At 35.8% G+C, this 15852-nt stretch overlaps 2 protein-coding genes across 7 annotated transcripts in view; both read right to left on the bottom strand.

Moving 5' to 3' along the window:
- The window catches only part of LOC147382069 (brefeldin A-inhibited guanine nucleotide-exchange protein 5-like), a 29186-nt gene extending 20876 nt beyond the window's left edge, over positions 1–8310 (bottom strand). For 2 of the 6 annotated variants that reach the window (XM_086429594.1, XM_086429595.1), the window contains exons 1-5: positions 7604–8310; positions 5014–5071; positions 4846–4930; positions 4023–4262; positions 3695–3820 (exon numbers count right to left, since the gene is read on the bottom strand). In XM_086429594.1, the coding sequence (XP_086285720.1) occupies positions 3695–3820; positions 4023–4262; positions 4846–4930; positions 5014–5071; positions 7604–7682 (588 nt within the window). In that variant the 5' untranslated portion in view covers positions 7683–8310. Of the gene's footprint in view, positions 1–3694; positions 3821–4022; positions 4263–4845; positions 4931–5013; positions 5072–7603 lie in introns of those variants that run through there. The other 4 variants (XM_086429593.1, XM_086429597.1, XM_086429591.1 and 1 more) reach the window with 3 other exon arrangements.
- A 6665-nt stretch (positions 8311–14975) lies between these two features.
- Positions 14976–15650, bottom strand: LOC147382068 (uncharacterized). Its single transcript, XM_086429590.1, has one exon. The coding sequence runs from the start codon at positions 15648–15650 to the stop codon at positions 14976–14978; it is 675 nt and encodes a 224-aa protein (XP_086285716.1).
- Between the last annotated feature and the right edge of the window lie 202 nt (positions 15651–15852).

The following is a 15852-nucleotide window of genomic DNA, read 5'->3' as shown; positions in this document are numbered from 1 at the left end:
CAGCTCGGGAGCATAACGAGCCAATTGGGTAAAGCGGGACTCATACTGGTCCACGGACATGTTACCCTGTGCCAACCTATCAAACTCCATCCTCTTTCTGTCCCGGGAGCTAGCGGGAACATACTTCTCTAAGAACATTTTCTGAAAGATCGTCCAGTTGTCTGAATCTCCGGTTGGTTGTCTTTCACCGAAGTCCACCAATGTGCTGCACCCCTCTGAAGCATAAAAGAGGCACATAGAACCTTCTGAGTGTCTGAACACTCCATAGTGCACAAGTATTTATCAGACTCCTCCAACCATTCTTCTGCCATTACGGGGTCCGCAACTCCATCAAAGCTGGGTGGCCTCATACTCCTATACTCTCTCAAAAGAGCACCCGCAAGACCCTGATATGGTGGTCGCACCAACTGCACATGTCTCGGTACCTGTGCTGGTGGAGGTGGGGGTATACTCTGATCAGGTGTGGAGTCAGGGGTGTGCTCTGGAGCAACCTCAGGCATATGTGCACCTGACTGGTTCTGGCCCCCTATCATCCCAGTCAACTGTCTCATCAAGACTGCCTGATCTTCTATCATTTTCATCTGCCTTTCTTGTATTCTTTCCTGGTTCTGAGACATCGCAGTTATGGCTTGCATCATCAATTCCATCTCTGTTGGTTGTCTAGCCTCAGATGTCCCTGCATCTGTGGGTTGGGACCTCTTGCCTGGCCTACCTCTGCCTGCCATCTAATCAAATCTGCAATTGAACAATCTTTATAATTTCTCCAAATCCAAAAGACATTTCATCAAACTTTAGGCAGAGTACTAATTACACATCAAGCATTTATGCATTCAAACATATTCCATTTAATACTACTTAGTCCATTAATTCATCAAATAACTATTGTCTCATACTTCATATCCTTAAGGAATTTCCTATTATTCCTAATCCTATCTCCAATCTAGACTCTAACAGACTTCTAGACACAGAAGAGCTCTCGTCCCATCCGGAACTAATATTGAGCTCTGATACCACGCTGTCACGCCCCGAAATCCCAACACGAATCCCTATGATTCATCGGTTAGAATCTCGAGGTGTGAGGTAATCAATCACACAATCTGACAGAACATTCATAAATAATAATACTTATGAAAAGAAAATATACGCAGCGGAATAAACATTTAACTAACATCTATACGAGAGTCTAGAGTAAACAGAAGAAATCGACAAACACTGATATAAGTCAAGATCTTTAATCTCATAATTCATCAGGTTACAAAAATTTCTAAACTACCATGTTTCTTATCTACAACCAAAACCGCTAAGATCCTCTACTAGTCCTCAAAGACATGGCGGCGGCAAGACATCAATCTGATCCTCCTCGAGGACCTCCTCAAAAGACTCCTCAAAGAACGGTTCTTCAAAAGTTGAATAATCTGAAAGGGGAAGGATAGGGTGAGTAACAGGGGAATGTTACTCAGCAGGATGAACGCCGTTCTAACAACGAGTCATACATGCACGAGTAATCAGTTGAACAGTTAAATAATGTAAGTTTTTCATAATGTAACATACGATAAATGTCTAAGCATATTCAATAAACAGTTAATAATTTCAACCTATCATTTCTATCATTTAAAGTAACATATGCATCTTTTAAATGAAAACATCTATCAATCATTACAAAATAAGAAAAAGATACATAATAAAAACACGGCGGTGTAATCGATAAGAGAGCAGAGGAACACGCCGATATAACCGCCTCGGCTATGGCAATACGATATTCCAAACTTAACCTCCGATGTGGAATCCCATCGTTATAATCTGATTTTGTGGCCGGTCTAGCATACCACGGTTGGATGACCATTTATCCGGCTCAGACTGGCCGTTGACCAAGAACCCAATACTGAGTTCAACTAACGGTGAGGTCGACCGTTTGACGACTACAGACTAAAAGTGATCACTAACTAGCCCAGGAGACCCCTCGCGTCGAAGCCTATCAAGAGGCAATGCATGTGAACCCCGCCTATCTCTACACTATACAGAGACCGCCTTTACACACAACGTTCCCCAGAAAATAAGTAGGAGAAATTCCCGGATTTCATAAGCTGTAATATGCTCTAAGGTATCCCATACTACCGAAGAGCATATGACATCTAGTGTTATCCTAGATTGACTCGTCGCTTCCGGATACACAGCAACGCGTCACTCTTTATGGGTTTTCTACAAACCTTTACTGGTAAACAAAATAATTTATTTTGTATATAATATATCATTTCTTTTAATCGAAAATACAAACAAAGTCTGGTAGTGCCCTCCAGTGACAGTTATCTGTCATTTCCATCCATCAACCATCTCATCCCTCTATCTATCTATCACGTTTTACGTGGCATGGCCACTACGTAGAACTGGAGGCACTGTCCCATCAATCAGTCGAGAACATACGTTCTCTCTATCCATCCATCAATTAAATCGATCAATCTATCATCTAATTTCCTACATATCTATTAAAGTAATTTTACTTTTAAAGTAATTCGAAATCCATAAAGCATCAACCAATTCCATTCGATGGTTTTGGTTGAGTCGAGAGACTCGAAAACAAAGATAAAACCATAAGCTGAAAATCTATGAAAATTTAACTAAGTGTTGAAAATAATTTTTTTCAAAGTCGAAATTGAAAACGAACTATTTATTTATTTATTAAAGAACTTAAAGTAATACTTAATTAGTTTTAATGAAATAAATGTAGGAAATGGGTATACATACTATATGGAAGCAACACAAAACAAATTAGAACCAAACTCAACATTCGGATACTTTTCCGAATTGCTGATTTTTCGTCGAAACTCGACCAAAATCGATCCAAATATCATATTAACTATAAAATGCTTATATTACATCAAATGAACTAAAACCAATCATAATAAGCATGTAAACATGATTCAAATCGTTCAAATATGTATAAACTTAATGAAATAATCGATTTATCAACAATCATATGGATTTTCTATGAAATTATCGCATAACTAGAAGGTAGAAGGGAAGGCAACCTACATCAAGCTATTTTCAACGGTTGAACGAACTTTAAAATCGCCTCCGGCCAATCTCCAAAATTTTCTTCCGGCGAAAATCGGATTTCTTTGCGTCCACGCGTAACCCTCGGCGAGAGGAACAACTTTCCTTCTTGCGCCTAAGCTCGGATCGTTCTCGTTTGGTGTAGATCTGAGTTTCAAATATTGAAGGAAAATGGTTGAGATTTGTTTGGAGAGGAGAATAAGAAAAATCTGATTTTTCTAATAGAATTTAGATATTTATATCACTTAAGTTGGGACATACTTGTCATTTTGGAATTATTTTTCCCAAATGCCGAATTGGACAAACTTATACTCTATTTCGGGTGATTTTTCGACACGAATCTAATATGATCGGTTTCCTCAAATTACGTCTCTAAGGTGTCATTTACCTATTGTAAAATATCTAACGCGAAACTCGAGGATTTGATAACTTTTAAATCAATGCACGGATCTAAAATTCTTTCCTCGAGATACATTTTAGGATTTTCAGGTCATTACAAGTCAACCTTTAACAAATTACAAGATTACAACAACAAATAAAAGCAATAGGAACGTAGAATGAATTAGCAATGCAAGAAAAATAGCATTGGTTTCTAATAAGGAAATGACGTAGACAACATTAAACATCTAATGCAAAAACAAACCTCTGCAAGGTGATCTTCACATACACTCAGGAGAGCAATAGCCTTCAAACTTATCCGGTGAGAGCTTTTATTATTGGCAAATCCAATAAGACAGATGACACAATCCATAAAGCAGTCTCCAACAACCTGATCAAAATGTTCCAAGATAACTGCAAATGCCTTTTGGCGTTAGGAGAATGTACAAGAGCTTGAAAATGACAATTATAATCAATATATGGTGACTATTGATGAGTACAAGGGGAAGAAGGGAGAGGGAACATATAGTAGGTTCCTACCCTGCTCTACATTTTCAAATGCACTCTCAACAATGATCTGAAACTGGAAGTACCTTGATATCAGCACCACCAGCCAGATTCTGAAGTTCTTCAACAGATTCAAGAGGCGTATCTTTATCTTGGTTCATGGAAAGTGCGTCTCCAAGAATGATGCCTTCCTCATTTTGGTCATCCAAGCCAATTTCTCCACCTTTTGAGTTTGAACCATCAGCTGCTGCAGTGGTTTCTGTATGAGCAGGTCTACCAGAGGATGGAAGAGAATCCTGAATACTCTGTGTGACATGGTTGATGTTCTGGAACACAATGGAAATGACTTGTTAAGGTTTCTTGTCTTTTGCAGATAGGCCAACAAACACCCAACCATAGTTCGAAAGCTCTGCATCAACTCAGCCGAAGCCAAGTCAATTCAGTTGTTGAACCTGTTCAAAGATTAGCTGGCCAGGCTTTTAAAGTGCCCAGACACCCAACAATGGGTGATCACATCATGACTCAAAGACTCAACATATATTCTCTTAATTAGACAACCCTGTATTTGTAGAATCTCCATCCAGGGAGCATCTTTCCAGTTTCCACTATTTAGCTGTCAATCATAGATCATCTGCAGCTTGGCAGCTGACCTCCAGCTGCAGAAAGAATCTCTTCAATTTAGGGTTCTCAGCCCATTCTGCTTCACCACTTATTTTTTGGATAAAAGGTTCTATGGAATGGTACTCAAAACTGTTGGCAGAGGCTAGGATTTTTTCAAGCCAAGTCTGACATGGCCAATCCAAACAGTTCAGCTGAAGCATGTTTTGGGTGGGTAGTTGAGTTGAACAAGTTTCAAGTTTTCCAGACTTGCACTAAACATCAAGAAATGGAGGAACTAGGATGCCATACCTGATCAGATTCCATTCGCCTGAATATGATGCTGATCATTTGGGTCAACATTGCCTTTGACGTTGCCTGATTTATCTGACTTTTGCTAAACATCCAAACCAATTTACAAATCAGAAGTTATAGTTTCAATCTAAATCAAATAGACCTAAAATGGACGTAAACAACTACCTGTTAAGAGCAATGTTATAGCATATTCTTATCACTCCCAGCAAAGGTTCACCATGTACTGCATTGGAACATGGATCACCATAGTTATTTAGCTCAAACGTATATTGCATTATATAACTATATTCTAGTATATTATGATGGGTTCACACGGAGATCATGTTGAACAATCAAAAATGTATAGTGCACTAATTCCCTCTTTAATTACTATTGTATATAAAATATGCTGCAGTATGCTATTCACGACCACTTAGCCATAAAACAACAATTATGCATTCTATTAAGCAAACATGCATAAAAACCTTAATTTGTATGCAGTAATGAAATATAGAAAACACATGATAGTAAAACACAATATATGGACAAGGTTTTCTAGTGCATGTCCCTAGGCAACGGAAATTTCCCGTGGTAGCAATTTGGAGCAAAAAAAATATCCTTCAATAGTCATCGTCTTCTTTTCTGATGAGCCTTCAAAAGTCTTCTCTTTCATCTGGCCCATGGATACAAACAAAATTTAGTCATAGATAATCTTACTAGACATGGCGTTATTTCAGTCATTTTTCATCATTTGTGCAAGTCTTCTGGGGAGTTGGTAGATAACATCCTAATCCATTGTATGGTTACACATTTTTTATGGTCTCATTTGACATCACTATTTCATTACTTCATTTATTTCCCTTAATCAGATTCAGTTGCTTTTTGAGAGTTGGCAAAGTCGTGCCTTTCAAGGGGGAGAAAGAATACTCCGGCATTTACTCCCATTTGTTGTTTGTTGGGACTTGTGAAAGGAGAGAAGCAACCAACTTTCTCAAGGGAAGAAGAATCACTGCAAGAAATAATTATCACCATTTTGGGAATTGTATTCTTTTGGTGCACGCTGTTGGGGAGTTCAAGAGAGTATTTTTGAAATTTTGTTTTTTAGATGGGATGCAATTTGTAAGCCAGAGAGCTAATTAGTATTCTTATCAACATCTTTATGTATCACAATGGTTACCTCGACCTCCATATTATTTATTTTCTACTAAATAGAAATTGTACCTTTCAAAAAAAAAGATTCCTTATCTCTGTTTGTGATTTTAGAGTTCTTATGTGCATATAAATTGAAATCATATTTTTTTTTATAAATACAGAGAAGTCTTTGTAGTACGCCATGCATAATTGATCACCTTAGTCATCCACAAATTCAAATGAAAACCAGAAAAAAAAAATTATATCCTTATGAATTAAGTGAAAACAGATTATCATGTTAAAGTCTGTTAATCATTATCATTTCCAGTGATGTATTCCAAACACAACATATATAGAAATTCACTTTCTAACCTTTTAATTTTGGCCGTCTTACCTTAATCTATTAGTTATTGAGGAAAAAATTGTGGTCTTTAACTTATACTTAGCTATGAAAATTTTCTGTAAAGTCTTGTGTTAGAAAAATAATAGAATTTGAACTTAAATTGTATTGCTCTGAGGCACGTAGTAATCTACGTTGTCTTATAGACAACAGACGCCCCCACTCCGATTAAACACGAAGATGCAGATGGGTTGCTGGCGAACTTGTCTTCAGGATACAACAGAGCCCAGTTCTAACACAACTGTATATTTCCTCAAAATTTGCACTATTTTGAGAAAATCTGTCACTCAGAATCTCGGATACACGAATGCCTCTTTTTTGTAGAAATTTTCTTAAAATTAGTTATATATTTTTAAAAGAAATGATCTCCATAAATATATCAATTTAAAAATCACACCTATTCGTAAATGATTTTGAATCTCAATAGGTATGAAACCCATTGGAACCACTAGGTACCTATTCGGATCAAGGAATCCGTTAAGCACCCTTAAGCCCCTTCGACACCTTTCGGTTCGGCCTGGGTGCCTATCCAAAATTGGACGGCCCTATTAAATATTTATTTTTCTCTCTCTCTCTCTCTTTCTTTTCTTTCTTTCTATTTTATATCTATATCTATATATATATATATATATATATATATATATATATATATATATATATAAATAAAATAAAATAAAATAAAAAAGAATTATTAAATTTCCATATAGCTTGAAGCCATTAGGAGCTCTCAAGGAGAGAGTCTTTGGAATGAAGAAAGAGTTGAGAATAGGTTCTTATATATAGGTTTAAAAATCCCTCCAAAACATTTTAAAAAGCAATGTGGGATTTATGAAAATTTGAAAAAAGGAGCCAAAAGAACTTTTACAAATTCCAATCCATGTGAAAAGTTATCAACCAATAGAAATGCTCTTTTTAAAAATTACTTACTTTTCTTTTAACAAAAAGTAAACCAACCATAAAGTAACTTTCAAAATATCATTTTTTAAAATAAACCAAATTAATTTTATTTGAATCAATTTTAAATAAATATTAATCATCATTTATTAACATTTATTTTAACATTGTCTTCCCAGTATTTTACTATTTTTAACCAATGATAAAGGAAAAAAAAACTCACTCCCTGGGGTTAAACAATCATTCCCACCGATCCTAAACGTCTTATCCTAAAATTTCCGTATGCATTTCAGTAAAGTTACGAGTATTTACAAGCTTGACAAACACAGACGAAGATAAATAGAGATTTACCTATCAGATGACGAATTATCCATACAACCACAAACCATGTTGAGAATGTCCGTAAATAGTGGAGGATTTTTGCCACCATCTAAGCCAGGATCCCCTTCTAAATGAGATCATAGGCAATGAGTTTCTGCACTTTTGCACATTGCCATCAAAATAAAGTCAGTTCCGACCATCGAGAAAGCAGTGGTAATACGTTCAACTGAAGAGTTAGACCCAAAGACTGTAGCAGCAAAAGGTGTAATTCCTTGTTCCCAAGACATTGTTTTGGTTTGAAGGGAAGAAATTATTTAAAATTTCTAAGCCTGCTCTTGTAATTATAAGACTTAAATTAAAGACCACCCAAAAAAAAATATATATATATATATATCCACTGCTGTCACCAGGTTCCAGTGAGGACGCAAGGACCTAAGAAGAGTGTCGTATTCGCTCCACAAAGTCTAACAGACCAATCACAGGACCTTAGAACTATCGCAGGACCAGATCAAGGCATCGACTGCTATCGCAGGGTAAATTTGAAGCTATTATTAGGGTTGTCGAAAGATCAAAACGAAGATTCCAGGACCAAATCAAGACAGCCACTGCTGTCGCAGGACCAAATCAAGACAGCTACTGCTATCGCCTGACCAAAACGAAGATAAAACCTTTTGTTGGCTGCTTTCATTCTCAACATGAAATCAAACTAGCTCATCTCTCATCTGTTGGGGCAAACTCGGTCAAACCACATAAATCATGTTTTTTTCATTAAATATTTATTTATTGTTTTCCCTATAATTATAAGTTTTTTTTTTTTTTTTTAATATGTATGGTTGCAACTTAAGCGTGCTGGGTGGGTATACCAAGCTCAACTAAAGTGGCAGAGCCCTCACCCCAATATTGAGCCTGACTTCATTATCCCAAACTCAGTCCGATTATGAGTTTCTAAACTCAAATTGAACCAAACTAAGTAGTTTTGGTTGGGTTAAATTAAAAAATAAAATATATTATTAATCTAAAAAATATTTATATATTATTTTATAATCTTGAATTCAGATTCAGCGCAATTCAAGCTCAACCTGAATTAAGGTCGGATTGAATTATTCTAACCATGCTCAACTCATATTCCACGTAACTCGGCCCAGGCTCGCCTAATTCAATTTGGCCCAAACAATTACCCAAACCCTTGTAGAAAAAATCACATTACTCATTCACTAGGAATGATACAATGTATCTCATCATTCGACATATTGAAGGCATCTTTATATTATTTTAATATTCATAAACGAAAAGTTTTGGTTGCAATTTCTTCAGGGGTAAAAGTTAGAAGAGAAACCAAAATTTTCGTTTTTTTAAATGTTTAAAATAAAAGAGATAGTTTTTTTTTTTTTTATGGTAATGAAATATTATTAATTATTCGGCACTACTGAACTAGTACTATTGGTTCAAATTTACTTTTATAATACACCAGTAAAATGCATGTGCTTTGCACGTGAATACATAATAAATATTAAAAATAAATAAATATGAATATTATATTATTTAATAAAAATGTGTCGGTTAAATTGATAATTTACTCTCTTTTTGTACTTCTTTATTGTGAAGAATTTACTGTACTTAAAAATAAAAATAAAAAATTAGAAAAATTCAAACCATTCAGATCAAGAAAAAGAATTGGATTGACAAACTTAGACAAAATAAAATTTTATTTAGGGTTTCACAGATTTAAAAAAACAAAAAAAAAAAACTACTTTAATTTTGACAATTTGAGTGAAGAATTTTATATGAAAGAGAATTAAAATTTTAGTAAAAGTATAAAATACTTTTCAAAGTTTCAATATGTACAACTCGTTTTATGATTGAAAATTTTTAATAAGAAAAAATTAGGATTTTAATAAAAGAAACTCTCACGAGAAACTCTTTATGGTATTAAAGTATATTGATTTATAGTGATATAAATCTCAAGATAAGTAATACATTAAATTAATGAGAGTCGTGTTAGTAAAAGCGTCATAAGTAATAATGAAAATTTTCATTTGATATAACTTTGGTCAAAGTTATGTTAATGAAAATTATTAAATTAATATTACATGAAAATGAAATTATTAAAACCTTAGGAAATTATTTAATTTAATTTAATATAACTCCGTACTATAACTCTCTAAATTTCATGGTAAAATTCAGATTTAAAAAATAAATAAATAAATAAAATTAAAATTAAAAAAAAAATTATATATATATATATATATATATATATATATATATATTTTGAAGTTTTATCCATGATTTTAGTAGGGAGAATTGACATTTAAGAGGTGAGATGATATAATAAATATTAATTAATTTAAAAAAATAGATGTATTATAGGTATTTAATCTTTTAAAAATGATGTGAATGTACTTCAAATTTTGTTGAGTAACAACTTGATAAAGTAAGGTTCTTTTGGAGTTGTAAAATATTCAAGGGAGTCTCTTAATAAGAATATAATTACCTGATAAATTTATCTTGATTTTATAGATTTATTAATGATGTAAAATCCCAATCCTATGCACCTTCCCACGCCTCAATACATGCAACTTAAACCATAATTCAATATTTTTAAAAGGAGATATAACAGGTATTAATACGTTGGATAGTGGCTTATGTGACCTGTGCTTAGGTGTGGTAGGAGGATTTCAACCCTCCACCATGGTTCCATACAATCTGGACTCAATGATGTATCATATATTATACATAATAAGTCTAATCAGTCTTAGTAATATTTGAAATTCATTCAAAAATATGATCCAATGTCACAGGGTTGCTGAGGATAAAAATCTATGAACTTTGAAAAGAAAAAGAAATTACTTAAGAATGTTATCTTCTACTATTAAATTTAACTTTTAAATTTGAGGGTTCTTTGTTAGTTCAATAAGAATCCATTTTCAAAACCTTGAATTAAGCCTCCAAACATTATTTTCTTGAATCAAGTTCAAAAAAGAGATATCCCACTACCTTGAATGGTGGCTTATGTGACATGTGTGGAGGTGTGGGAAGAGGATTTTAGTTATTATTAATATTATTATTATTATTGAATCTGAGTTTTTTCCATGAAATTTAGAGTGTCATGATATGGATTGTCAACTCGTAATTCATTTAAGTTCAACAACCACTTAGTAAGATTTGAAATCTAAGTAAATAAGGAACGTGTTTCTCTTTTATAGATATGTTAGAGATTACCACTTCACTTACTAAATCAATAAGATTTTAAAACTTAATAAGAATAGTTGAGCTCAAATAGATTAACAAATTAACAATCCAATCCAATACCACTGTGGCGCCCCGCTAAACGTTAACACAAAACCCCATGTCAGATCTCGAGAGATTAGGTGGTACCTCGAAATTTCGGCATGGTCTCTTCTGTTTATGTTAGCATTCCAAAGCATTCAACCTGCACCTGATAAACGACATACATTATCCTGCATATATACATACAAAATATAATACTAGCGGAAACCTATATACATCTAATAACATACGAAAATAAGAGTGCGAAAGAAGAAGTTTATATACACGATTATACAAAAATTCCTTACTCTAACAAAATTCCTAACCCTCAAAACAAAAATCTATAATACTACCTAAACAAACTAACACCACTAAAGGGGTAAGAAGAATTTTAGAAGAGAAAATCAAGTCTCATAATAAGAGCTTGGTAAATATTTATAACCCATAAGAAAGAATGGACATAAATGCCCTTACATAGAAAAAATAACATAAATAAAACCATATAAATCAAACTAAAACTAACTATCTATTCTAATATTTCCAATACTCCCCCTCAAGTTGGAGCAAATATATCAACTAGGCCCAGCTTGGTGAGATGAGAGTTTATGACAGAAGGTCCAACAGACTTTGTAAGCATATCGGCTAGTTGATCTGAAAAAGAAACAAAGATTGTCTTAAGTACACTAGATCAAACTTTCTCCCTGAGAAAGTAAACATCAACCTCAATGTGCTTAGTTCTTTTGTGAAGGACTGAGTCAGATGCAAGCATGATAACAGACTTATTGTCACAGAACAGTGAGGAGGAACCAACAGTAGGAAATCCCAACTCTGTTAGCAAAGATCTAAGCCAAAGAATCTCACATGTGCCAAGGTCCATAGCACGATACTCAGCTTCAGCAGCAGAACGAGAAACCACACTCTGTTTCTTACTTTTCCACGAGATAAGATTATCGTCATAGAAAGTACAGAAATCAGATGTAGATCTCCTATCTGTAAGAGAACCCGTATAATCGACATCAGTGAAACATGACAGATGTGGCTGAGCAATAGATGAATAAAATAAGGCTAGACCTGGACGAGACTTCAAGTAGCGAAGGATACGATATACGGCATCAAGATGAGAGGTACGCGGAGCATGCATAAACTGACTGACTACACTAACTGCGAAGGTCAAATCCGGTCTAATGCTAGTCAGATAAATCAAATGGCCTACAAGTCTCTGGTAAGATGAGGGATCAGATAAAAGTTTCCCAGATTCAGCATGAAGACGATGATTATGATCCATTGGGGAAGAGGTAGGACAACAACCAAGCATACCGGTGTCTTGAAGAAGATCCAATGTGTATTTACGTTGAGATAACGAAATACCATGGCGTGAGCGCGTTATCTCTAACCTTAAAAAGTACTTGAAGGGACCTAAGTCCTTAACCTCAAAAGCACTACCCAACTGCCTCTTAACCATGTCAATCCATTGTGTATTATCTCCAGTTACTATAATATCATCTACATAAACCAAGAAAATGGTATTGCAGCTATCTACTCTTCGTCAAATAAAGCAAGTATGGTCAGAGTGGCATTTAAAAAACCCCATAAATAAAATGACCTCAGAGAAACATTGAAACCAGGCTCACGGAGATTGTTTTAGGCCATATAGAGATTTAAGAAGGCGACATACTTTTCCAGAATACTTCCCTTGAAGACGAAATCCAGGAGGGGGATCCATATAAATGACTTCTTTCAGATCATCATTTAGAAAGGCATTCTTCACATCAAACTGGTGAAGATGCCATGAATGACAAGCAGCTAAAGAGATAAGTAAATAAACAGTAGACAATTTGGATACAGGGACAAATGTGACTCCAAAGTCCTTTCCTAGAGTCTGCGTAAATCTCTTAGCGACAAGTCGAGCCTTGTAGCGATCAACAGTACCATCTGCAAGATACTTGACTATGAAAACCCATTTACAACCAACAGTTCGCTCCCCAGAAGGAAGAGAAATCAGATCCCAGGTGTGATTCTTTTGTAATGCATCCATCTCAGTAGCCATAGCTCTAGTCCACATAGGATCACGTAAAGGCTCAGATACAAATCGAGGAACCCGAATAGAGTCTGTGGTGACAAGATAGGCATGATAGGACGGAGAAAGACTCTGATAAGAAACAAACGAGAGGGTGATCAGTAACACACCCTCGCTTACATTTGCGAAGTACAATAGGTAAGTGAGAATCAGAAATAGAAGGAATAGGTGTAAATGTAGAAGAAGATATACCTGAATCCAAGAAGGAGGTAGGCAAAGTCTGAGAGGGGAGAGGGCGACGAGAGTAAACTTGTAACGACGGCGACGAAGATGAAGATAAAGAAAAAATTGGAGTTGGTAGCACTATTGGAAAAGAATCCTGTAAAGGAGAAGAATCCTGCAACGAAGATGAAATGCAAAAATATGGAACATTTAAAAAAAAGTGACATCTAGGGAATGAATAATACGATGAGAGAGGGGATCATAGCACCAATACCCCTTTGACATAGAAGAGTAACTCAAGAAGACACAACGGGTAGTTTTGTCATCTAATTTTGTGTGATGAAGAGTTCTATCTTGAACAAAGTAAGTACACCCAAAAACTCTAGGTGTAATAGGGAAGAGAGTGCTATCAGGTCGAAGAACATGAAGAGACACCTGTTCCCCTAAAGTGCGGCTCGGAACACGATTCAGGAGGAAAGCAGCAGTAAGAACTATCATATTCCAATATGACTTGGGAATATGCATCCCTCGCAGAAGGCAAAGGATGATGTTCATGAGATGACGATTCTTACGTTCCGCCACCCCGTTTTGCTCAAGAGTGTAGGGACAGGTTAATTGATGAAGCATACCACACTCATGGAGATGGGAGCGAATCCCATCAGAAATATATTTCCCGCCATTATCTGTTCGAAGAGATTTGACGGTAATGTTGTATTGAGTTTGAATCATTTTAAGAAAATTAACAAAAATAGGTAGTACCTCAGAACGAGAACGCATTAAATAAACCAAAGTACAACGAGAATAGTCATCAATAAATGTAACATAATATCTATGACCATTAAAAGCAGTAACAGGGAAAGGCCCCCACACATCAGAATGAACCAAATCAAAAATAACATTAACTCTATGCATGTGAGGAATATAAGAGGTACGCGTGTTAGAAAGTTCACACACAGAGGACTGAAATTTGTGTCCACTACAAGATTGTTTTAAAGTAGGAAATAATAAATATAAGTGTTGAAAATTAGCATGTCCTAAGCGAGCATGCCATAAGTCTAAAGTTTGAAAAGAAAAAGTATGATTTCCAATTAGTAGGAACATGGAAGCTAGAGCAGCAGTAGGTGGAACTTCAAACAGGTACAGCCCATCCCTCTCATATCCCTTGCCAAAAATTCTCCTCGAAGTCAGGTCCTGAAAGACACAGTGAATAGGAAAAAATGTTAAAGAACAATTAAGCGATTTTGTAATACTACTTACAGACATAAGGTTAAGAGATAAGTGTGGAACATGAAGAACATAATCAAGAGGAAAACCGGGGGTTAGAGATATAATACCCTTACTGTGAACAAGGGTAAGAGACCCATCAGCAAGACGAACCTCCTTATGAGTAATAGGAAAATAAAAAAAAATAAAATGATTAGACTCACCAGTCATGTGATTAGAGGCACCAGAATCAATGACCCAGGTTAGAGGAGCAGAACCAGACTGAGTGGCATGACATGCAGAAGAGGTACCTGGAAGAGTGGTAACAGATGCGACTGTCGAGGATGAGGGAGTCTGAGCCTAGAGCTGATATCGTACAATAGATGTAATCTGTGTCTGAAGGTGTTGCAAATTAATAGTACCAAGAAAAACATGATCAACAGAGGTTGATTCCACAACAGTGGCACGGGATTGCCCCTTAGAAGATCTCAACAAGTGGGGATAGAGCTGAAAACAACAGGCCTTCTCATGGCCAATCTTTCCACAATGACTACATGTAAGACCACTTCCTTTACCACGCCCACGGCTCCCACGACCTCGATTCCCGGATCCTTGAGTACGGAAATTAGAATAACTCGAATTGGCTGCAAGAGGGATCTGATCTATATCTAGAGCGGAGATAGTGACAGAAGACTAAGTCTGAGAGGGATTGACACGGCGACGACGCTTATCACTATCAATAGTCGCAAATGTCTTAAATAATGAAGGTAGATGAGTGGTATTAAGGATTTGGGCCCGTAGTGCCTCAAACTCAAGGCGTAAACCCATGAGGAACTTGTATGTTTGATGTCGAGCAATCCTCTTGACCACATACCTGGCTGCCTCTACAGATAACTCAGCCATAGACTCATAGTGCAAGAGCTCCTCCCAACGGGACTGAAGGAATCCAAAATAATCTGCAACACTCTGATTTCCTTGGGTAGCTTGAGCAATATCCCGATAAAGTTCATAAATCCTAGAGTCATTACGAGCATGTGCATATGTCTGAGTGAAAGCTAACCACAAAGAGGAGACAGTCTCATGATACATAAACATAGTATAAATGCGTTGCTCTATGGAATTGAATAACCAACCAAGAATAATACAATTATCGATTTCCCATTGTTCAAATTTAGGATCAGTGGGGAGTGGCTTAGGAATACTGCCTAACAACCAACCAGATTTTCCTCGACTACCCAAATAAAGCCGTATAGACCGAGACCAGCTCTGAAAGTTATGACCATCTAGTAAAGCATTGGTGATACGCTGGACAGAGAAATTAGCCCCAAGAGTGGTGGTAAAGTCCTTAGTCTCGTGAGTTGAGGTCATTATACACTATGAATAGATAGAAAATTTGGATTGAAGGAAGATATCCCGTATAAGTATTGTCGAATGTCAAATAATCATACTGATTGATGTCGGCAACACCAGAAAAAATCACAATAGATTGCTATCGAAGTCCCTTGCTGTTGAAGATAGTCACAAAAAAAATTTCTATTGCTGTTGAGGCTCCAGCAAGGTCAAAGAACAT

Source organism: Akebia trifoliata, unplaced genomic scaffold (genome assembly GCF_017979445.1).
Source record: "Akebia trifoliata isolate Shusen 1 unplaced genomic scaffold, ASM1797944v1 Contig00056, whole genome shotgun sequence".
NCBI lineage: Eukaryota > Viridiplantae > Streptophyta > Magnoliopsida > Ranunculales > Lardizabalaceae > Akebia > Akebia trifoliata.
This window is presented reverse-complemented; position numbering and strand designations above follow the sequence as displayed.